This window comes from Pongo abelii, chromosome 15 (genome assembly GCF_028885655.2).
Source record: "Pongo abelii isolate AG06213 chromosome 15, NHGRI_mPonAbe1-v2.0_pri, whole genome shotgun sequence".
NCBI lineage: Eukaryota > Metazoa > Chordata > Mammalia > Primates > Hominidae > Pongo > Pongo abelii.
Window position 1 is genome coordinate 67,110,008 of NC_072000.2, and position 26,027 is coordinate 67,136,034.

At 36.2% G+C, this 26,027-nt stretch overlaps 1 protein-coding gene across 1 annotated transcript in view; it reads right to left on the reverse strand.

Moving 5' to 3' along the window:
• KCNH5 (potassium voltage-gated channel subfamily H member 5) overlaps positions 1-26,027 on the reverse strand; it is a 339,516-nt gene that overhangs the window by 265,907 nt on the left and 47,582 nt on the right. The window contains exons 5-6 of the mRNA XM_024231784.3: positions 15,440-15,555; positions 9,212-9,604 (exon numbers count right to left, since the gene is read on the reverse strand). Of these exons, the coding sequence (XP_024087552.1) occupies positions 9,212-9,604; positions 15,440-15,555 (509 nt within the window). The remainder of the gene's footprint in view (positions 1-9,211; positions 9,605-15,439; positions 15,556-26,027) is intronic.

Consider the following 26,027-nt stretch of genomic DNA (forward strand, 5'->3'; position numbering starts at 1 on the left):
AGTATGGCATTGGTGAAAAAACAGACAAATAGATTAACTGATCAGAATAGAGAATCCAGGAATAGACCCACATAAATATAAGCAACTAATCTTAGACAAAGACAAAAAGGCAATGCAATGGAACAAACATCATCTTTTCAAAAAATAGTGATGAAACAACTGGATATCCACATTTAAAAAAAAAAGTGAATCTAGTCACAGACCCTACACCCTTCACAAAATTTAACTCAGAATGAATCATATGAAATAAAAAATGCAAAACTATAAAATTTATGGAAGACAACATAGGAGAAAATCTAGATGACCTTGAGTATGACAATGACTTTACAGATACAACACCAAAGGCACAATCCATGAAAGTAATAATTGATAAGCTGGACTTCATTAAAATGTAAAATTCCGCTCTGCAAAAGTCACAGTCAAAAGAATGAGAAGACAAGCCACAAACTGAGAGAAAATATTTGCAAAAGACATCTAATAAAGTACTATCATCCAAAAAATAAAAAGAACTCTTAAAACAACAATAAAAAATGCACAAAAGATCTGAACACACATCTTAACAAAGAAGATATTCCTATGAGAATTAAGCATATGAAAAGGTGTTCAGCAACATATGCCATTTGTCAATTGCAAATTTTAAAACATCAAAATAGATACATTTAAACAGATACCACTACACACCTATTAGAATAGTCAAGCTCCAAAATACTAACACCACCAAATGTTGCCAAGGATGAGGAACAAGAGAAATTCTCATTCATCGCTGATGGGAATACATAATGGTGCTGCCACTTTGGAAGACAGACAGTTTGAAAGTTTCTTACAAAACTAAACATAGTCTTACTGTATGATTCAGCAATCACGTTTCTTGGTATTTACCCAAATATGTTTAAAACTTATGTTCACATATAAACCTGCACATGAATGTTTATAGCAGCTTTATTCATAATTTTGCCAAAACTTGGAAGCATCCAAGATGTTCTTCAGTAGGTGAATGAATAAATAAACTGTGATACATCCAGACAATGATATGTTATTCAGCACAGAAAAAAATGATGAGCTATCAAGCCTTGAAAAAACACAGAGGAACCTTAAATGCATATTACTAAGAGAAAGAAGCCAATATGAAAAAGCTACAAACTATCTGATTCTAACTATACGACATTTAGAGAGGGCAAAACTATGGAGACACAAAGGATCAGTGGTTGCCACGGGTTAGCAGAGAAGAAGAAAAGAATAAGCAGAGCATGAAAAAAATTTTAAGACAGTAAAACTAATCTGTGTGATGCTGTAATGGAGGATACATGTCATCATACTTCTGTCCAAACCCATTAAATGTACAAAATCAAGAGTGAAAGCCACTAGAAATGATCAACTTTGGGTGATAATGATGTATTCATGTAGGTTCAACAATTGTAACAGACGTACCACTCTGGTGTGGGATTTCCATAGTGGGAGAATCTATGCATGTTTGGGAGCAAAGGGTACATGGGAAATCTCTGCACCTCCTCAATTTTGCTACAAACCTAAAAGCGGTCTTAAAAAATAAAGTCTATTTTTTAAAAGGCTCACACTCTTTACAAAGTTAGATTTAAAAGCAGATTGCTTAGGACTTAATGTTGGCATGTTATCATCAGCTGGGAATCACGGTGAAAAGAAAAATCAACTAATTCCAAGAAGGATTGGGTAGCGCTATGGTTTGATTGGTTTGTCCCCTCAAATATATATGTTAAAACTTAATCCTCAATGCAATAATGTTGGGAGATGAGGACATATAGAACGTATTTAGGTCATGAGGGATCTGCCCTCATGCATGGATTAATGCTGCTATAAAAAGGGCTTACAGAAGCGGTTTGCTGTCTTCTGCTACATGAGGACACATCATTTGTCTTGTTTGCTCTTCTGCCTTCCACCATGTGAGCACAGCCCCCACAAGACACCAGATGTGAGTGCCTTGGACTTCCTAGTCTCCAGAACTGTGAGAAATAAGTTCCTGTTCTTCATAAATGACCCAACCTGTGGTATTTTGATATGGCAGCACATAACAAACTTAGACAGGCAGTATTTATATGGATTTAATAAGATTAAAACTAGGAAAACAAACAGAAAAATTAGGTATATCCTAGTTATACCACTCAAATATTATTTTAAATTATCTATACACTTTAATGAAAAGGTAATGGCAAGCCAACTGTATTAAATAACAATTTCTAACATGCTATTCTTTGTAGAAGGTCTGAGATGGCAAGCAAAAGGGACAAAGAAGATTCTAAGCTGACAAAAGTTACTAAAGTCTAGAAGCATAATTCGCCTTTCTGATTTCCTGTTCTTGTTTTAATGACTAGATCAGAAATAAAAATTATTAATGTAATTATACAGGATAAAGTGAAATGATGCATGTGGCAGCTTGACAAGCATAATTCATGACAAAACTATAATTTAGAAAATTATCTTCCATAAACTTTTCTGAAAATTAAAAGTATTTATATACTTCCACTTAGCAGTCATTGTTCTATCCATTCTTTCTCCTAAAGCAATGCATGAGTTATCTTTTCCCAATTTCATTTGTGACCTAGTTTTTATGTTTATCACTTATTAAGACTACTCATTATCATCAAAATTCCCCATGTATCATATTTCCTAAATCCTCCTACGCTACCAAACAGCGTGTTATCTGCAGCTGCTCCATATTTGATGATGTTCTATGGCTCAACTCCCTCTAATCTCCCCAAAATCAAGCTCCCTGAACCTCCCAAAGCTGTATTCAAATGCATACTACAAAGAAGCTCAATCCTATTCTTTGGATTCTTAGTGACAACATTCTCTTACCCTCTGTTTACGGCTTTTAGAAAATTTATGTTCCTTCTTTTCAAACAGAATGCCTTCTTTAATGGAATCTGTCTTTTCTGCCTCACAATTTTCTTAAAGAATCACATATTCAGTTCATGAATTCCTAGTAAACGAAACTACCTTCAGAGAGCATGTCGACAATCTTGAAAATAAAGAATGTTATTAAGTCTTCTAAGTCATTCTGTACTTGCGTCATGTAAAAGGATTATATCGTAATTTTCAGACTCATATTCTCTCGTATTCACAAGTCACCGTTAATGTACTTCCTCTTCAGGTTTAAGTTCTATTTTATTTTTATGTCATTGTACAATTTACTAAAACCTTGCTAACATTTTACTGCTTCATGTCAATAAGTCACCAGTATGCCTTAAGAGCAATGAAGAAATACCAAGGAGATGGAAGACACATTCTTCACCATCACAGGATTTATAATCCAGCTGAGGAAACAAACACATACAAATGAAATAATAATACCCCACCAGATTTGCAGAATTCTACAAGCAAAATTTATTAGTATCACTTTTCCCATTTATTCCTTATAACCACCTTGTGATATAAGCAATTTAGCTATACACTCCTTTCCTTGTTTTACATCATGGAAACTGAGAACCAGAGTAACCCTCTCAAAGTCTCAAAACAAACATGTCCTAGACAAGGCACAAGACTCCAGAACATCCAACAGCTGATACAGTGCTTATGAACACACACAAATCAACAAAAGAAAAAAATATTTTTAACTATATTAAGGCACATACATATACATAAGTGAAGATGAAATGTGGTGAAGATATTAATTAAAGGTGCTTGGGAATGATGCAGGCAGGCTTCCTGAAAGAAATGTGTTCCAGAATGGTGAATGTTATAATAAGGGGTAACAAAGAGCCAATCTACAGGAACTGACCCAGAAAAAAGGCAAAGAATGCATAAAATAGTATGAATGAACAAGCTGATAAACATATGGATAAATCTAAATAAGAATTGACAATTAAATATTAATAAAACAATCATATATTAAAAGGAAAAAATTAAAAATAATGTAGACCCAAAATAAAAGACAATAATAATTTGAAGGATGAAGGGGAACAGAAGTCCTTGAATTAAATGAAGAAAGGTAAAGATACTTAGAAGCTTCTGGAATCTGTTAAGTCAAACACTGATGTTAAAAATGTAAGAGTAATCGATTAACAGAAAAAATTCCAAACCAGTAGGAGGCATCCAAGAGATTAAAGAAAAGTTCAATCAATCCAAAACCTGGAAAAACAAAAGGAAAAAGAAAACACCAAAAAACAAAGATAAGAAAAGGCATTTAAAAATAGAAAATAAGATGTACTAAGTAAATCAAAACGTAATTAATCACAATCAATGTAAACAGATTAAACTTGCCTGTTAAAGAGACTTTCAGAATCTATACACTACTCATAAAATATACATCCAGAAATATACAGACCAAATACACACCAACTATACAAAAGCAAATTTAGCTATAATAGTATTAAGCAAACTAGACCTTAAGCAAGAAAAGCATTATTAGGGACAAAGAGAGTTAGAAAATAATGTGGAAGAAATCTCCCAGAAAGTGTAGCAAATAGATAAAGGACTGGAAAATAGGAGATTAAGAAAAAAAAAAAAAAGTACATTGGCCGGGCACAGTGGCTCACACCTGTAATCCCAGCACTTTGGGAGGCCAAGACGGGTGGATTACGAGGTCAGGAGATCGAGACCATCCTGGCTGACATGGTGAAACCCTGTCTCTACTAAAAATACAAAAATAAAATTAGCCGGGCGTGGTGGCAGCGCCTGTAGTCCCAGCTACTCAGGAGGCTGTGGCAGGAGAATGGTGTGAACCCAGGAGGCAGAGCTTGCAGTGAGCCAAGATCACGCCACCGCACTCCAGTCTGGGTGACAGAGCAAGACTCTATCTCAAAAAAAAAAAAAAAAATTACAGGACTGGTCTCATAGGTACAGTATCTGAATAAAAGGAGTTCCAGAAAGAAAGAAAATTTAGAAAGGGTCAGAGGGCTGGAGAAAATCATAATAGGAAAAAATATCAAGACAGTAGTCATGCTTTTCCAGGCTGAAAAGGACTACCTAGTTAATACCCATCAAAACTGATGAAAATAGATCTGCACAAAGGCATATCATCAGAAAGTTACAGAACCTTGGGACAGAGAAGATATATGAAACTTCCAGAAAGAGAAAATAGGTCACATGTAAAGGACCAGAAATTGTAATGACTTCAAGTTTCTTATCAGAATTACTGGAGGAGTACAATGGCATTGTATCTTTCAAAATTCTGAAGGAAAATTATCTCTAGCCAAGAATATTATAGCTAGCTTAACTATCAATCAGGTGAAAGAGTAAAGAGAGGTTTGTTTAAGAAAATGATATTGATAGAATACTTCTTGCATCAGTGTAATGAAGGGAGATTTAGATAATTGTCAGAGAATTTTGTGGTTGAATTAGTGATAAGAACATAGAAAACATAAAATCAGACAGTTATCAGCTCCCAGAAAAATGGAAAGTGCAGAAAAGGAAAAGTAATTACAACATGCTGCAAGGATCAACTATAAAGTGCATATTTGCAGTCATAACAATATCAACACTTGGCTAGGCCCAGTGGCTCACGCCTGTAATCCCAACACTTTGGGAGGCTGAGATGGGCGGATCACTTGAGGTCAGGAGTTCAAGACCAGACTGGCTATCATAGTGAAATACTAAAAAAATTTTTAAAAATTAGCCGAGTGTGGTGGTGCTCACCTCTAGTCCCAGCTGCTAGGGAGGTTAAGGCAGGAGAATCGCTTGAACCTAGAAGGCAGAGGTTGCAGTGATCATACCACTGCACTCTGGCCTGGGTGACAGAGCAAGACTCTGTCTCCAAAAATAAGAATAGTAACAATAATAATAATATCAACACTTAATATTTATTGAATCAAAAGGATGATATATTGTGAAAATGAGGTGATGAAAATGGTGTATGTAAATAGTGAGAGAACGTAGAAAGGGGAGCTAAAATCTCACCTTTCATGTTGAGAAGTCAAAGACAAAACTTAAAATTGACAAACCAAGAGGTAGATATGTAATCGTGTTGTTTGGTGACATGGAAGCAAATAATAAAAGAATCCCCTGAAAAAATTTGAAAGTGGTTGCCTCTAGAGTCTTCTCTTTTTTAAAATGAGACATTGCCAACTGTTCTTTATAGAGATTTTACCAATTCATTCTCCCCTGAGCAGTATATGAGAGTGATATGCCACATGGTACTTGATCAATTGAGGTCCTGTAAGGAGTAGATGCCAAGCCAGGGTTATTTACGCAAGAATTTTACTGAGGTAAATGCCTGGGAAGAACAAAATGGGGAGGAGGGGAACACGAAGAACCTTTGGACTACAATGCAGGTCTGACACCTGTGAAAGAGGGAAGGAAGACTCAGGTAGGAAGAAAAAGCTTACACTTTTACACAGCAAATGGATAGTCCCAGAGCAAAAGTTCAGGTATGGACAAGTTATAGTATTCCCACCATACTCAGACACTGACGGGGAGCAGCCCTGGGGAAATGTGTGAGCCCAGCTTCAACATGTGAGCTGCAGGAGATCAGAAAAGGCAGCAGCCTTCAGTTAATTGTGTTCAGTGATGTGTTGGAAAATGATTAACAACTAGCTCTACAGACAGTTTTTTAAAAAGGCCTTGATTTGTAGCTTTTGCTACTTTCTGTAGTGTAAATACTCCCACTGTGGCTAATTTCAAGCTACCACTGTGAGATCACTAAATGCTGAGTTGAGAAGAGATGGTAACAATAGGCTTTCTAAAGCCAGGAGCTGGACCCAGGGTGCCGCTGACTGTATTCCACACAGCACATGTTGATGAAAGGAGATTTGAGCGGTGTGCCTACTTAGCTACTACACTCAACAGCCTAGTGTTCTAACATAGTTTCGGTCTTTGCAGCGCGATAAATGAAAATTGCATTTAGTGTGGCGGGCACCTGTAGTTCCAGCTACTTGGGAAGCTGAGGTCGGAGAATGGTGTGAACCCGGGAGGCAGAGCTTGCAGTGAGCAGAGACAGCGCCCCTGCACTCCAGCTTGGGCGACAGAGCGAGACTCCGTCTCAAAAAAAAAAAAAAAAGAAAAGAAAATTGTATTTAGTGTAGATTTACTTTGCATTTCTTGAATATGAGCAAAGTTGAAAGAATCTTTTAATATATATTATTGCAGTATTACATATAATTATAAATGTATTATTATACAATATATTTACTGTAATACTAATCAAGCCAATCTTTTGATTAATTTTGACAGAAATAATTGCATGTATTTACTATGTACAACATGACGTTTTTAAGTATGTATGCATTGTGGAATGACTAAATCTAGCTAGTTAACATGTGTTTCTTCACATAGTTATCATTTTTGTGGTGAGAATACTTTACACCCACTTTCTTAGCATTTTTCCAGAATGTAGTACATTGTTAACTATAGTCACCATGTTGTATAATAATTTCTTGAATTTAGTTCCATCTAACTGAAGTTTTGTACTCTCCAACCATCTCTCCATTCACCCCACCCCTTGGTAACTATCATTCTACTCTATATGAGATGAACTTTTCTAGATTCCACGAGTGACTGCTTTTATTAAAATCTTTAGGCTTACGTTCTAAATAACCAAAATCTCAATGTATTAATGTAATCATCTGTGTAGTGTGCAAAACATAAATACTGCTTATTGTCCCCATCATGTGATTTGTACTTTCAAAATTAACTCCTTTAACTCACTTCAGAAGATATATTGGAAAAAAAAAATCTTTAAAAGCTTGATGTAGGTGGACTCAAAACTTGGAAAATGAATTACTATGATTTTTTTTTCCCATAATTTATAAAGTAATAATCACATATGCAGTATAAAAATACAATGTCTACACTTAAGTTTGGGGGAAATAATATTTCTATTATTATAGTTGATTGAATCTAAATATTTTATAGAAAAAGTCACTGAAGAAAAGTTTCAGTCTATCTCCCAACACACATAGAGAAATAATAATATATTACAATGTATTATAATAACAACAGAGTAAAGAATTTTCCATCTGAGCAGTCTACAGAGTAGAATCTATAGGAACATCTTAGGACAATTAAGTTAGTAATATTACCATTATGAACACATTTTAATAATAGATATATTCTATATTGACTCTTCCATATATTATGAATTGAAATTACTGGTTGTATCCTATTAGCTTGGTATAACAACTTAAATATCATCCACTATTAAGTTAGAGGCTGAGAAGCTGTGGATGAAGTGGTCTTTTAAGCTTCTACATATTTTAAGTACCTCTAGGTGCACTGATAACACCGAAGAAGCAGAGCCTTACATTAGACCAATCAGTCATCAGAAGTCATCTGATATGGTTTGGCTCCGTGTCCCCACCCAAATCTCATCTCAAATGGTAATCCCCACATGTCAAGAGAGGGACCTGGCAAGAGGTGATTAGATTTTGAGGGCAGTTTTCCCCATGTTGTTCCCATGACAGTGAGGGAGATCTCATGCAATCTGGGGGTTTCAAAAGTGGCAGTTTCCCCTGTGCTCCTTTTTCTCTCCTGCCGCCATGTGAAGAAGGTCCTTGCTTCTTTCCACCAGGATTGTAAGTTTCCTGAGGCTTCTCCAGCCATATGGAACTGTGAGTCAATTAAATCTCTTCTGTTTATAAATTACCCAGTCTCAGGTTGTATCTTTATAGCAGTGTGAAAATGGACTAATACGTCATCCAATATCCACAAATATATTCAGACAAAATGCAAAGCAAAAGCTATGAGGAAGAAACCAAGGTGGCAAAAATTCAAGAATTGCTGTTTCATGAAAGTTTCTTTATCTTTATGTTAACTTTACCATTGTTATCATATGTGTCTTGAGAGGAGGAGCCAAAAGATCTGTGAATGAATAGTTTTCAAATGCTGCAGCTTTTCAAATAAAATACATCTATTTATTAGGTTGTTATAAAAGTAAATGTGGTTTTTGCCATTAAAAGTAATTGTGAAAACCACAGTTACTTTTGCACCAACCTAATATCTTCTTTCAATCAATTATGTAGTTTGTGAGCTGTAGTTGACTTCAAATGCCGCCGCTTTTCCTCTCCACTTCTTCCATCCACAAACTCCAATTCCCAGTAATTAGTACTTTCAACCAGATATCAAGGAGAAGAAACAGATGAAAACTAATTTAAGGTAATAAAATATAATAACTTTTGGCAAGGGTTTCAAGAAAGTTGAAAGTGGTGGCTAAAAAGAGGTTTGGATTATCTGCGGAATCCATTTATCCTGATGTTTTCAAAATATATGACCCACAGTACTCAGAAAACCAAAACAAAAAACTTACCTCATCCACATTTTCAAAGGCATTGATGATGTCATAAGGTAAACAAGACAGCAGATCAATCACAAACCAAGTTTTCAGATAGTTCATCCTTATGAGCTTAGGGTCAGAAATGACCTCTCCACCGGGCCCCACGAAAGTCGTGTGAAAATTTAAAACGATGTCAACCAGAAAAATAACGTCCACCACACTATCCAGTACCAGCCAGGCTATGTTGTTCTGCTTTGTTTTGAAGGAAACATTATAAGGAACCATAATGGCGGTGTAGAAGGTAAGAATTAAAATCACCCAATCCCAAGTAGTTTTAAAAGCACAATAATGTAAAATAATGTGTGGTGGCGTCTTTGGCGCTTCTTGTTTATACTGAGGAAGGATATCTGATCCCAGCTGAAGAACCTAAAAGAGAGAAAATGTGTTTATACATGACTAGGTTATCTCTGCACAGTCAGTGATGAATTCAAATCTACTGGCAGTCAAACCACAGCCAGTCATGCTCCATAGTCTTGCCTCCCTCTTCTCCTGAGTTGTCCTAAAATTTGTTCAGAGGAAGTCACTCCAAGTCCAATCACTCTACCAAAGCTGATCTTTCTGCTGTTCTCTCTGGCCTGCTCTGATGCAGTAGCCAATACTGATCCACAACACTGCTGGATGTCCACTTCTGCAAGTGCCTCCTGCACACTCACTCTGCAAGCCTGCCTAGAATCACATGGCTTTCATGGACTGTCCAGCAGTTATTTGGGTGACACACCATTATCTATTCTTCATACACATTTAGCACCTCAGGAAACATAACTTTGATTCTGATGGCCTCACTGGACCCTGGCATCCCACTGTTGGTGATGCTGTTGTTGAGTGATACTCAGCAAGGGCCCTGATGGGTGGCACAGCAGTGTAAAGGGTTGCAAAGGGTATCGCCTGCTTTTTCCCTTCCTCCCTTAGATCTGGACTTAAAGAATATTGTGTTTCTTGCCCAAGTGCAAATTTCCTTTAGGGAAAAAAATATTAAATACTCAAGTTTGTTTCTGTATACCAATTCAAATGGAAAAATTTCAGTGTAAGGTTATATGAACCTTGAATTATACTAATTAGGTCTAATTACAGTAGAAAACAAAGATAAAAAGCAGATGACAGAGCAAGAGTAGAGGTTTGTGTATCCCTGGGCAAAGGTAACCAACACAGGACATAGCATTGCCTTCTGGAACCTGGAACCCGGGAATTATAAAAAACAGTTGAGGCGAGATCACGAGGTCAGGAGATCGAGACCACCCTGGCCAACATGGTGAAACGCCGTCTCCACTAAAAATACAAATGTTAGATGGGCGTGGTGGTGCGTGCCTATAATCCCAACTACTCAGGAAGCAGGGGCAGGAGAATCACTTGAATGCAGGAGGCAGAGGTTGCAGTGAGCCGAGATTGCGCCACTGCACTCCAGCCTGGCGACAGAGCGAGACTCCGTCTCAAAAAAAAAAGACAGTTGAAGGGATAAATCAAAAACTTCTGCCCTGTGCCATCAATGAAGCCAAAGACAACGTATGTGTTAAAGAGTTTGGTAAATGGAAATTTTTAAATATTTTCAACAGATTTGCCCATTGTATGTATTCAGTTATTCAGTGCCTCTAGGACTAATGGGACCCAGGAGGTAGGAGTCAAAAAGTCCAAATCATAAAATCATAAATGCATTAAATATTTAGATGTAAGAATGGATAAAAATAAAAATACTTGTTAGGATGTAAGTCTGAGTTATAATATATGCCACAAAACAAAACAAATATACTAGCATCTTTGGAAGCTTGGGAGAGTATCCTAAAGTTCCTCTCATATACAGAACTTACATATCTGAAAACTAAGCATACAATATCCATTGTTACTATTTTTGATATGGAAAACATCATTGGTGGTCTCTTTAATTGTATGTTAGAATTGTCATTTTTATTTTGGTGTTTGTAAGAATACTTGTAAAGATGTTTCATGTATTTGCCATTATCAGTACCTCAGTTATGTTTTTCCCATGATGTCTTAAATTACTTAACAGCAAATCATCCTACCAGTAGTTAAGATTCATGATGGGGTGAAGTATTATAGATATACAATTGTACATAATCATGTCTTTTCTATTGCCTTTCAACCACTGGCCTGTCAATTCCAATTTCATTGTGTTAAACATGAAAATTGCCTTCACATTCAATGTTAGTAGTTTACCATCTATATATACACAGTCTATGTTTAACCACAAATAAATCAAACTTGGGAAATAAGAACAAACTCAGTGCCAGGGTGCATTACCACCTTCGTGGACCCTAAGCCTTTGTGCCTTCCTGGACTCCTTTATGGTGAAACCCTGTCCTACTAAAAATACAAAAATTAGCCGGACTTGTTGGCACATGCCTGCAGTCCCAGCTACTCTGGAGGCTGAGGCAGGAGAATCACTTGAACCTGGGAGGCGGAGGTTCCAGTGAGCTGAGATCGCACCACTCACTGCACTCCAGCCTGGGCGACAGAGCGAGACTCAGTCTCAAAAAAAAAAAAAAAAAAAAAAAAAAAACTGTGTATGTATATATACATATATATACATATATATGTGTGTGTGTGTGTATTATAACAGCATTCCTACAAAGATAAATATATTAATATCACACATTCAATTTTTGTTTTTACCTAAAATTACCCTGTTTTCTTCTGCTGTTAATAGAAATTGAAACACCTTGTAGGCCCGTAAAAGTGTTGTGGGGCCCTGGACACTGTGCCTAATGTGCTGACAGATGTAAGCCCTGCTCAGTAGCCCGGATTAATGCAGGTCTCCTCTAAAGATGGAATGGCATCACCCTGAGTTCAGAAAGTCTTAAACCTGGCTATACATTAGAATCATCTGGGGAAGTTTTAAAAGAATACAGTATACTTATACCTAGACTTCACCCTGGAGAATGATTAAATTGGTCTTGTTTGGGTTCTCAGAGATTCTATATTTTCAAAACCTTCCCAGGTGATTACAATGTACAGCCCAAGGTAAGATCTCTGTCATATATTTCTTTAGACATTCAGGACCCAATTCTCTAGACAGTGATTTGCATATGTAAAGCCCGCCAAAAAAATGCAAGATGAGGACAAAAAGGAGGAGAAAAGGGTAGAGGAGGACAAGGAGGAGGAAGAAGAGGAAAATGGCAACAACAAAAAACAGTGCACAAAAAATAAGCTTCATCTTTTTCACATGCAAAGCACCACTAATCTTCACTCTGTCCCTGGGCTCTTTCATAAAACAGTGAGCAACAGACTCTTCATTTTCATTGTTATTTCATTTGTGCTTTTATAAGCAATAAGCCTTTGGTGGAGGAAGGATGAAATCACATTTTTTGATGTATTTTTGTACGAATACAGACACATTCTTCCTCTCTGAAGATCTGAGAGCATTGACTCCAACAAAGTCAGGCCCACCGACTGATGTGGCGGGGTGTATATATTTATCTCTACCCAACATAAAAGTGAACAAGCTAAAGGCAATCAGCAGGGTGTCAATGCATGCGGAAAATTAATTAACTACCTTTATGGAGACTGTAATCTTTGAAACTGGGAATCAGCTCCAAATTTGGGGGTCAGGTAGAATTGAGATCAAATTTATCTGTCTTTGAAAAAGTAAAAGCGCCTAAAATTCCATAGCGAAACCAAATACTTGCATTGAGCAAATTACAAGAGTTTTGAGTACCACTGGAAAAACAATATTGTTGTACTTATTTGGTATTTCTTTTATGTCTATCTTTGGAGATCTAAGAGCATGCGCTGCAGGTATTCAGACTAAATGTCTGTCAACAATCTTGTTATTTCTGTATGCTCTCTGAAATCAACCCTAAGATCTGACAGAAAGCAGTTTTATATCAGAACCAGGTTTATGAATAAGGGAAGACTGGTAAAGAAACTAACACTAATCACAGAGCAAAGGAAAAAAAACAGATGGGATGAAATAGGAATAAGTTTCTCAAAAATAAAAATGAGAAAATGTCAAGGGGAAAGTTTCTTTCTTTTCCCTTGACATAGAGAAAAAATAATCCTGAGTGATTCTGCGTGCTAAGGGAGAAGATTTTCTTCTCTATGCCCCCTTCCACTTGTTCTTGCTCTGTTGTGTAACAGACAAAAGAAAAATCCTGAATAAGGTGTGGTTAAGACCCCAAAGGAATCATGACTATAAAAATTAACAATCACAGAAACAACCTCCTACATTTCAGCTTGATCTGTAGAAAGAAACAGGCAACTTTAGGCAGAAGAGGAACTAGCTCCAAAATCTCAGCATTTTTGCAAAAGAAAGTTGTATTTCATTGTCTGCTTTAAATCTTGTACTAATTGCATATTATATTTTAAATATTGTGATTATTATTACTAGTTAATATTTAGTTATATTAATGTCTTATTTTGGTCTTCAGAAACATGTCTGCACATCAAAGGATTCATCTTTCCCCAAGCTAACAGTGCTATTTAGAGCAGAAAACCATAAGTCTTTTTGTTAGCCATGGTCTAAGAAAAACTCCGTAGTCTTCTAAATTCAGAGAACATACTTTACTTCCTAATCCTCTCCAAACCAGATTCAATATTTATGACAAGTTAAGAAAATTACTCTGAAGTGCTTCGACTCACTTTTCTGCAGCAGAGAAAACTGATAAGCATATGGATTTTATCTTTCTCTTTTTTGGTAAAAGTTACCTGAGAATATTTTGTGAGTGCAAACGTAGTGCTCAGCATAGTTTTGGTAGCTTAATGAGCTTTTTGGCATCTTTCATACCAGCAATACAAATTATGGTTATAGAAGAAATGTGAACAATAAAGCTATTAGCTGCCTCAGAGTTCTGTCTTTTTCTCCTTAGTCTCAGGGTAACATCGTCTAGTCACATGACTTGAACAGCCATAACTGTGAGGATGATACTGAAGCCTACAACTCAAACTCAAATATCCTTCCAGAGAGCCAGACCCATAAATCTCCCTGCCATTCAGGCATCTCCACTAGGACTTCCTATCGGGCTTTTCAAACTCTGTTTGCCCCAAACTGAACTCAACGATCGTTGTCCTCAAATCTTCTTTCCTTCCTCTTATATTCATCATTTTATCAACCAACAGTACTATCTACCCTGTCATCTAAATCAAAAACATAGAATTGTCCTGGACTCAACCCCTTGTTTCAAACACTATTCTAATGTATTAACAAATGTGTTCACTCTAATCTTAATGTGTCTGCAATCCACCCACTTCTGCTACTACTATCCTGCTGACAACCATGGTCATGCTAACTTACTTACTGCTAGGACTTCCTCACTGGTTTCCTTACCTACCCATTCTCCACAGAGCCACTAGTTCAAGCAGGAGTTTTTAATCACTTTGTGCCTTGGATCCCTACGGCAATCTAGTAAAAACTATGGACCTCTTCTTAGAATGAAGTTTTTGAATTAACACAATAAAAACATGAAATTGCAAAAGAAACCAATTAGGACCCACCTCCCTTTGAGAGGTTTTTCTGAGGCACAAAGGTCATTTTCCTGGCACATGAGACACCAACCACCACCATTTCACGATATGCCACCCTACCTTCTCCTTCCCCATCTGAATTCAACTACACTAAAGTCATACTCAACGTAATCATACTACCTCATCTCTGAGTCTTTGTACATGCTGGTCTCCCTGGTAGGAATAAACTACATCCCTTCTTTACCTGACTAACTCTCACATTTTCCCTTCAGAATTCACTCAACCCAGGTATCATCTCACTCACACAGCCTTCCCTAGGGCCCCACATTTGGGCAAATTCTCCTGTACAGGCTCCCACGGCACCCTGTCATTGCATCTTTTCACATCTTATATGATCAGTTTCCTCTGCTGGATATTTAACTCCTTGATGACAGGGCCCATTTCTTATTTATCTTTACATCCTTTGCAGGGTATGCACAGAGCATACCCTGAATATGTGTTTGCTGCATATATGCATGAAGCAATGAAAGAACTCCCTATCTGATATGCTCAAAGAAAACCTTACACTCTACAGACATGACCTGGGATGTCATGAGCTACACTCCCTCTTCAAAAGTTGGAGAGAATGAATAGAAATATTTGGGATTTCTATATTTCTACAAGGGAAACATAAATTATCAGCTAAGTATTTATAAGATCATAGCCAGAAATATCTATATTAAATCATTTTGGGGAAGAAAAATGTACCAACACCACCATCTTGGGAAGCAAAGTTTGTCTCTTACTTACTTCAGCTAGTCTTGAATGTTTGTGGACCACCTCTGTTTTATTCATTGGCGTGAGCTGCTGCAAAACACTTCGGCTATTTGTCAAAGCCCGTGTCAATCGGGCAAATTTCGTCCAACCTTAAAAATAAAGAAAGAAAGTCTCAGTTTTTCATACACAATAATAAGGAATCCAACATTCTTGCTAGCATTAAAAACATCTCAGCAACCACATAACATCCAAAATGAATGCAAAGTATCAAACAAAAGTATTTTCTTTCCTTCTGTATAGACGTGCTCATATATTTGAAGTGTGGCCATAAAATAATGAGCAATTTTTATGTGTGACTTTGGTGTTTTGCCCATATCTGTGATATAGTCCCTGTAGCCAAGGCAACTAGCTATCCACAAAATTCTGTGCTCCTCCTTGCATTGTATAGCTTTCTTACTGGGAAATAGCTGTCCAATCAGGAACATATTTCCCAGAATTTCTTGCATCTTAGTATAGCCTATGTCCCTGGTTCTCACTAATGGAATGCAGACAGAAGTAATGTGTGTGACTTCCATGCCGTGATTTAAGAAGCAACTGTGACTTCTCCATAATTTCTCTTTCTTTCTACCAGCTGGAAGGATGCAAATGACAAGGCCCAAGGGGATAGCAAAGCTGCTGAATAACTGTGTGGGAAAATGCCATATGCCAGCCAGGATCCTTTGCCTTGGACTGTTATATGAGCAAGGAACGTGCTTCTATTATATTAAGCCACTAAAAGTTGGAGATTTATTTGTTATAGCAGCTAATCTTACCCTAATAAAAACAGTCCTTCAATGTGTTTGTGTGCAGATATAAGAGAATAAAACTGAATTTCAACAAATCTTACTTTTTATGGTTCATTTCACACACTTCCATCTCCCCTGTAACATAGCAAAATGTTATTTATCTGTTATTAACAACTGCAGTGATACCTAAATTTATTTTTGGAATATCTAGAATTGTTAATAATGTCTTCTGAAAGAGCAGTGACTTTTGGGGGAAAGAAATGCAATTTAATGGGAAAGAATTTTCTTCTGGGGCCTCAAATTGCCGGTAATAAAATCATTAATCTCAAGGAAATGTCAATAAGAAGTGAACAAATAGAACATAACCAGTCATACTCTCATCCTGTCTCAATTATCCTTTCTCTAGATATCTCAAAAGCTCCGATTCATTAAAAAATTTTGTTAACACTATCTGATAATTTCTACACAATTACCCTTCATGAGGTCACTTATCAGGCAACCCCTTAAAACTGAAAAACTCCTGATGTTCCAAAGGAATGATGACAATGATGAAATTTCAGATGATATGACAAAAAAAAAATTAAGGAAGAAATTCTGGAAATACACCCGCCTAATATGGGTCAACCATAAAATGCAGGTGACATCATTCTTTACTACTATTCTTCAGGCTGATTCTGATTTCATTTAAGCTTTGCATTGCCCCACCAATTCAGGTCTATGTATTCAGTAACTGGATTGGAAAAGAAATAAACTGGCATCAATTGATGGAGAGTCTTTATTTCTTCTACATTAATGGACCCCATCCTAGTAATTAGAACAAAAAAAGTTAGGTTTTGGGAATTGTATGCAACCCTAAGGCTTACCCTGTACAATGTGCTGTGGAAACAAAAAAAGGTATCAGATATGACACCAACTCTCTAAAAATTCAACATTAATGAAAAACCAACATGCAATCTCTATGACAAATTGAGACTTTTCTTTTGAATGCCAGACCTATGTGTCTAGCTAGCCACTGGACTTTTCTTACTACAGTATTCTACAGGCATCTGACAACACTCAACATGTCCAAAACTGACACCATCTTCCCCCTTTATCACCCACTCTGCCTCATTCATGCATCCCTGATCTTGTCGAATGGCCCCAAGATATTTCTAATGCCCAAATGAGAAACATGAAATTCGCCATCCTCTTTTCACTATTACCTACACACACACACACACACACACACTTATTTCCCAGCCTTATAGATTATAACATCAATAAATATCTCTCAAATTGAATCTCCTCTCTGCACCCCTACTATGTCAGACAACATACCGTCTTTCACCTGAGTTAGGCAGCATTCCAAAACCACATCCTCATTGCTTGCAAAGTTCTTTCTAAAACACATGCCTTTTACCCTCTTACCCTTTAACAGAAACCTGAAGGCCTCCAGGATAACACTGTATATCCTTGGTATACAGGTCATTTATTTTCTGATCCCAGTGATTTGCTCTGCCTCTGTCTCTCGCCACTTTCTCACACATGCTCTGCATCCCAGCCTTATTGAAATCAATAGCAAATCAAATAAAGAATAAATTCAAAACTAAAATTAAATCTACTAGGAATTCTTTGCACACCCTACGCTGTTTTGTGTTTCCATATTTTCACATTACAATCATTCTGCCTTCCTGGAATGTCTTTTCCCTCCCCCATCTGTCTGGCTAACACTTACTGGTAACTGCAGACTCAGTAAAAGCATTACCTTGATGCTTCTTTGATCTACCCACAAGTGACAGGTGCCCTCCTCTGTACACGCATATCATGGGATGCATACCTCACCTGGCACTAACAACACTGATGCAATTGTTGATTGATATAATAGTCACTCTTGCTAAACTCATGTTTATCCCTCCATTCTTAGCACTTGAAACAGGGCCTGGCATAAAATACACCATAAAATAAATCAATTGTATTTGTAACTTTAAAAATCAGATATAAAATAAATCTCATTTTGTATTATTATCATTGGTTTTTGGTTTGGTTTTGATTGTTTGGTAAAAGTGGTGAGGGTGTCTTTGGATGACAGTAACTATATTAGTCATAGGTATATTATAATTTTACCTGGTGATAATCTGTGCACCTTACATCAATAGAATGTTATAATTGCCTTGACTATTTCTAGAAAATTCCAAGTCAATCTTTTACTTACTGAAGGCTCAGATTTCTAAAACAGGTAAAATTACAGCCCTTGGCATAACTCGTCAGATTAAAAGAAAAGCCCACTTTCGTTCCCTGTGTGAAAAAAAGGTTTATCCAGAAAATATTTTTTAAAAAAAAAAAGGAGACATTTAGGAATAAATTAAATGATCCATAAATGAATACAAATCATCAAATGGCATGTTTTCTCTGATTTCACAGTATCATACATAAAAATAAATGTGAGGAAGGAGAAATATGACAATGAAAGCTTATTGTCATCCTCTAGTTTTCCACTTGAAGCATCATGAGCACAGACTACAACTGTGTTTCTTAAGGAGGAAGCAGTTGTTCCTAATAGAAAAAAAGCTTGTTCAAATGTCTGTGTATATGTGTACCTTATTTTACACATGAAGTCAGTGTGATCAAGGAATATTTCCTCTCTTTTCTTTACCTTATTTTACTTTCTTAAAAAAAAAAATCATTTTTAAACAGTAAAAATAAAACACACGCATTTTTCTCCATGAATAAAAATAGGACTATCATTGATTTAAAAAACAGAAAGAAAATGAAAGAGAGAGGTAATATTAACCCATCATTCTAAAAATGTTTTAAATCAGCATATTCTGAGTAAGACTACCCTTGAACATAGATGAAAAGGGAAGTGACTGCATCGTGCGACTTTTAGGTGCCAGATCTTATATTTTCTATCCTTGTGTATTAGTCCATTCTCATGCTGCTATAAAGAACTGCCTGAGACTGGGTAACATATGAAGGAAAGAGGTTTAATTGACTCACAGTTGCACATGGCTAGAGAGGCCTTGGGAAACATACAATCATGGCAGAACGGAAAGCAAACACATCCTTCTTCACATGGTGGCAGGAAGGAGAAGTGCCGAGCCAAGAGGGGAAAATCCCCTTATAAAACCATCAGCTCTCAGAGAATTTACTCACTATAATGAGAACAGTATGGGGGGACCACCCCCATGATCTAATCATCTCCCATGAGGTCCCTCCCCCAATGCAGGGATTACAATTCAAATTACAATTCAAGATGAGATTTGGGTGGGGACACAGAGCCAGACCATATTACCTTGGTTGACTAACACATAGTGGGCACTAGATCTGTTTTTGTGGAATGTTTTACTGAATGGTTTTGTTTAGTGAATGAATTAATGATGACTAACGAGAAAATAAGTTAAATAGGAGTACAGCATCTGCATTATATGTAAATATTTAAAATTTAAAGAAGAAAATACATTCAGTTCTTAGGTATTAGCATAGCTTATATGAAGGAAGTCTTTTGGTTGAAGAAGGTAGGAAAGGCATGGTAGGGAAGGTTAGAGAAGAAATTCTGGAAGTGTTAAGGATTATAATCTGCTTTCAGAAAGAGAACTGGGGAACTGCTGGCAGAAAAAAGAAAAAAAAGTGGTGGCAAATGTTGAACTGACTCAGACGTACCAGAAGAGAGAAATTTAGGAGAAAAGACTTGGAAAGGATTCTTTCTTCCTAGATAAATCAAAGCCAAAGGCGGTTGTAAAATTGAGTAATCATTTATGAGTTTTGCTATCAAAATGCCCTAGAACATGGAGAATCAATGCAAAGCAAATGAATGTTTTGGTCCACATTAAAATCAATGGGAGCATTCAAATATGAGCTTTCTGAGCTACTCAGTAATCTTTTTATTTGACTCTGATTAGGGCCTTCTTGCAGTTCCAGTTCCAAAGAGTTAGCATTTTTCTCACAACACCTATGCTGTCCTTCTCTCCTTACTGCCAGCACAAACCCCTGCCAAAAATGTTATTGAAGAAAGCAGAAGCCATAAGAAACATGATAGTCTTCCTTTTAATTTCTATAAAGTTATGAGGTACAAGTGCAATTTCTTTACATGTGTCATTTGCATAATGGTCAGGGCTTTTAGGGTAACTGTGACTTGAATAACATATATTGTACTCATTAAGAATTTCTCATCATCCACCCTCTCCCATGCCTTCACTCTCCCAAGTCTCCAGTGTCTATCATTCCACTCTCTACATCCATGTGTACACATTTTTTTTAACACCCACTTATGAGTGAGAATATTTGATATTTGTCTTTCTGTGTCTGGGTTGGTTCACTTAAGATAATGGATTCCAATTCCATCCATGTTGCTGCAAAAGACATGATTTCATTCTTTTTTATGGCTGAGTAGCATCCCATTGTGTATATATGCCCCATGTTCTTTATCCAGTCATCCACTGATGGACAATTAGATTGATTCTATCTTTGCAATTGTGAATAGTGCTGCAATAAACATATGAGTGCAGGTATCTTTTCGGTGTAAAGATTTATTTTATTTTGGTACATATCCAGTAGCAGGATTGCCAGATCAAATGGTAGTTCCATTTTTAGTTGTTTGAGAAATCTCCATATTGTTTTCCATTGAGGTTGTACTAACCTACATTCCCACCAACAGTGTACAAGAGTTCCCTTTTCTCCACATCCTTACCAACATCTGTTATTTTTTGTCTTTTTAATGGCCATTCTGATTGTTGTGAGATGATATCTCATTGTAGTTTTAATTTGCATTTCTCTGATTAGTGATGTCAAGTATTTTTTCATATACTGTTGGCCATTTGTATGTATTCTTTTGAAAAATATCTATTCATGTCCTTTGCCCACTTTTTAATGGAGTTATTTTGTTGTTGATGAATTGGGTGCCTTATAAATTCTAGATATTAGTCCTCTGTTGAATAAATAGTTTGCAGATACTTTCTTCCATTCTTCAGGTCATCTGTTCACTCTGTTGGTTCTTTCTTTTGCTGTATAGAAGCTTTTAGTTTAATTAAGTTCCATTTGTCTGTTTTTATTTTTGTTGCCTCAGCTTTTGAGGTCTTTGTCATGAATTCTTTGCCTAGACCAATGTCCAAAAGAGTTTTTCCTAGATTTTCTCCTAGGATTTTTATAGCTTCAAGTCTTATGTTTAAGCTAATCCATCTTAAGTTGATTTTTGTATATGACAAGAGATAGGGGGTCCTGTTTCATTCTTCTGCATATGGCAATCCAATTATTCCAGCACCAATTATTGAAAAAGGTCTCCTTTCCCCAATATATGTTCTTATTGGCTCTGTCAAAGATCAGTTGGCTGTAAATATGTGGCTTTATTTCTGGATTATCTATTCTGTTCCATTAATCAATGTGTCTATTTCTTATACCAGTACTGTGCTGTATGGGTTAATATAGCTTTGTAATATAACTTGAAGTCAGGTAATGTGATGTCTTCAGCTTTATTCTTTCTGCTTAAGAATACTTTGGCTATTTGGGGTCCTTTTTAGTTCCATACGAATTTTAGAATTGTTTTTCTAATTCTGTAAAAAATGACATTGGTATTTTAATAAGAATGGCATTGAATCTGCAGATTGCTTTGGACAAAATGGTCACAGAAATGTGACAGCCTTCAGTTGCCCTTCTCTCCCATCCACCTCCACACTAAACCACTATGGCACCTGGTTCTTACCTGCACCTCTATCATCTCAGAAACTTGATCATTTGCTCCTTCCTGATCATACATGTTTCAATCATGTACTTTGAAGTAGATTCTAAACTTTTGCTATCACTAACTATGTCTTGTACCAATCCCTTTGTGTTCTTGAACACATCTGGAATTACCTATTATTAGCTATATTAGTTCATTTGATCTCTCACCAACTTGTACTGTATAAACTTTGAAAAAGTTGAGCTGCCATACTGTCTAGTTCAGAGAAAAAAGACGTATCAGCAGTTACAACTTTTCCCAGTGATACATTTACTGATCTCACCTTTACAAAGATCTAACTGGTGTGACTGATTATTCAGCAAAGTTTGCTGATGTTACTTAGATGTGGTCGATACAGGGTAATGCAAACAGACAGCTGAATATGAAGAGCCTAATACTTGCTCTGTAAGTTGTTCATGGCACTATGAGAACATTTGTTCTCCTAAAAGCTCAGGATGCCAACTCCTTCTTAATAAAACATTAGTTTAGCTCTATTGGGTTGCAATTAACCTCTTTGTCATGGACTGCCTAATCTTAAAAATAAAAAGAAGTCACAGAGGCAGTTAAATCAATCTACTAGACTGCAACACAAGATTCTAATCTATAAGAAAAAAGCTTAGGTAAACAATTATACTCTTGGCCAAAGAGACTACATAGTATAATTACTCATATTTCATCTGTTGTTTCCTCTCTAAAGAAAACCATTGGCTTCCACAAGGAGAAGCTTGCTATTTTGGCTGTTATTTTTTATTCTATGGCAATTTTTTTGTCTCAATTATTGGCAAGAAGATGCCATAACTATTTGGCACAAGATATTTCACACTGTAATTATCTTGGCAGTTTTGGAGTCTGTTTGAAAATACTGTACAGTATAAATGGGCAGAGATTTAGGCCATCTCTTTTAGAATACATATGGATAATCAACAGAATGGATTTCTTGGCTGTAATTTTCCTCTTTGTATTATTATAATGTATCAGGTATCACTGACTGATTACCTGAACAACAATATCAAGACCTCAATACCAGGAACAAAAAATAACAGGAATACTTTGCCCCTTTAAATTATTATCAGTTAGTTTATTTGGTTCAAAGCAGCATAATTCTGTCCGAATGAAAGTATTCTCAACCTGTGCTTCGTTTTTGTGGGAAAAAAAGAAAGCAGGGGATTGAGGTAGTTAAACCTCAACAATAAGTCTCCACTGAGAAGGATGGGGCACCATGGGTGCAATAGAGAGAACGTGGGATTTGAAATCAGTCAGACGTTGAGCGTCAGAATTTTCAACAGTAAAATGGAGACAACAATACTAATTTTCAGAATTATAGAAATGACCAATAATGAATATAAAGTTCTTGGCATACATTAACTACTCCATCAACACTGGCTTCCTTCCCTTTCGATGGGTTTTGCAACCATTCATCATGGTATAATTCAAAGATAGTGTTGACATTACCCAGTGCCAGTCAGTTTAAAGACCAAGTATCAATTCAGAATAAAAGTTTGGTAATCATAGATTGATTACAAGGAAGAGGTACATTCAAATTAGTTGGCTGCCATCACATGTTGTAGTTATTTTCCCAGATATGATTCAGAAATAAAATTCATAATAAGTCCATTTATTTAAGTCTTTCAGTCATATGTCTAAGTTTCTTGGTAAAAATATCAATACAAGTAGGAGATTAATGTTAATTCCAGTCAATTTTGGCAAATCCTCAAAGGACATGGACCCTTGCTCCAATCACCTGGCCCCTTTTCATGTTAAGAAGGTAAAAAGTCCTTGCTCTGGGATTACATTCTGATTTTGCCGGTGTGTAGATTCACTTGTCTGTTCTGAATACTAAAACACTATTTCTTGTATGCTGGCAGAATTTTTATCAATGAAGTATTTCTTCAAAATTTTGCAAACACCCTTGTAAACATCCTCAACTCCCAGATCTTTGAAGTCCCTGAGTCTTCTCATATTCACTTGACCAAATTTCAACACTGGATAAACACAACTTTTCACTTACTTCTGCATCTATACCTCTTTGACTAAATATGAGTGGATTAAAACACAATATTATGCTCATAGATAACTAGTGAAATTTATGACCACTAGCCTGAAATGGACCTTTGTGCGGCTCAGAAATCCTGCTGTGTTTCTCTTGCCCACTCACTATTCCACTCTCTTAGATAACCAGTTAAGACGCACTCCACTCTTCTCACACCCTTCGCCATCTTTACTCTCAGTTGATAACTATGATTCCTGTTTTTACTGAGACAACGGGAGCAATCAAAAGAAAGCTTCCACTATATATTTGCTTGTTTGCCTCCCCCACTAAATGTGACAGAAGAGACTTTGTATCTCCAGGACTCAGAATCATGCCTGCACCATATTCCCAATTTTTGGTTGGGAAAAAAAAAATAGATAAATGTAAGACAAGGAGGATAAAATATTCCTATAAGAGTCCTGAACAGCCTCAGATTAAGTAACTCTGGTGCCCAAAACTGAATCAACAGCAAGTCTACTCTATCCAAGTTCAATGATCTACACCCAGATTATTTTGATATTATGGTGTTATCATGTCATCTCATCCATTATTTCCCAAAAGTTCCATGGTTCCTTTACTTAATTTAAAAAGTTGAAAGATAGGTGCTTATGCCAATATTTTAAAACGTGCTTTTCTACACTGCTAGCTTCAAGATATAGGATGATGACTTAATGGCATAAATATTTTATTTCTATTGAATTTTTCTTGTTAAATGTACAGTTCACATGAATAATAGAAAGTAGCTCCTAAACACCATTCATAGTTACATTTTACAATACTTTTTTGGTAATCTGTTATGTGTTTGGAAGATACAGAGAAGTCTCAAAAGTCTATTTAAAATAAGCTCATCTACAGATTCTGGCACTGGAAAGAGACCTTTTTCTCTAATGCTTTTCACAATGGGGTCTGATTTTCCCTATAAATTCTAATTTACATGTCTGTCAAACTCATAGTTAAAAAATCAAGTGGTCTGAGTTGTCTTGAGCTTTTTCAAATATCATTTTGTATAAAAATGAATTATTCGTTTCAAAGAGACTGAACCTTACAAAGAATTCTGTGATTCTGATGTGGGGATGCAGATAAATGGAGAAGCACTAATTTCAGAAAGAAAAGTCAACATTTCAATATCAGCACCCTTTCCCCAACTTCACTGCAAAATGTTGCCAACTTTGAGTTTCCATAAATAGATATGTAGTTACTGACACCACCACTTAGGTTCAGCCGGTCAAAACTGCTGCGAAAGTATGGTACTTTCTTTGGCCAACTTCATCTGTGCCATGAAATCACTTAAAGTAAATAAGAGAAAACAATAATCATCTAGTGCAAATACAAATGCATATTTTTTTGAGAGGAAAAGACTATGATCAAAGCTTTTTACTCAGTCTGATTACCATTCATGTATGAATATGTTAGGTCACAAATCAGATGCTAATTATTTCTCTTTTGTTTAAAAATATATAACTTTAAGATATAGACCATTGTTACCTGCAGAATTTTTTCATTTTTAATTTTTGTGGGTACATAGTAGCTGTATATATTTATAGGTATATGAGATGTTTTGATACAGGCATGCAATGCATAATAGTCACATCATGGAGAATGAGGTATCCATCCTCTCAAGCATTTATCCTTTGTGTTACAAACAATCCATTTAAACTCTTTTAGTTATGTAAAAATGAAAACAATTGACATCAGGGACATAAGAGAGTAGAAGGATGGTTACAAGAGGCTGGGAAGGGTAGTTGGGGAGAAGGATGGGGAGATGGTTAATGGGTACAAGAAAAAATAGTTAGAATATTATAGGCTTTTTATAGATGTTCCTTATCAAACTAGAGAAGTTCCCCTCTACTCAAACTTTCCTGAGAGTTTTTATCATGAACAAGTGCTGGATTTCATCAAGTGCTTTCTCTGTGCTGACTGGCATAATCATGACTTTTCTTCATTATTTTGTGAATTACATTTTTATATGGTAGATTACAGCAATTGGTTTTTGCATGTTAAACCAGCCTTGCATAAGTGGGATAAACCCCACTTGGTTGTCATAATTCTTTTTAGATATTGTTGGATTCAATTTTTGTAGAGGATTTTGAATCTATATTCATGAAAAATATTGGT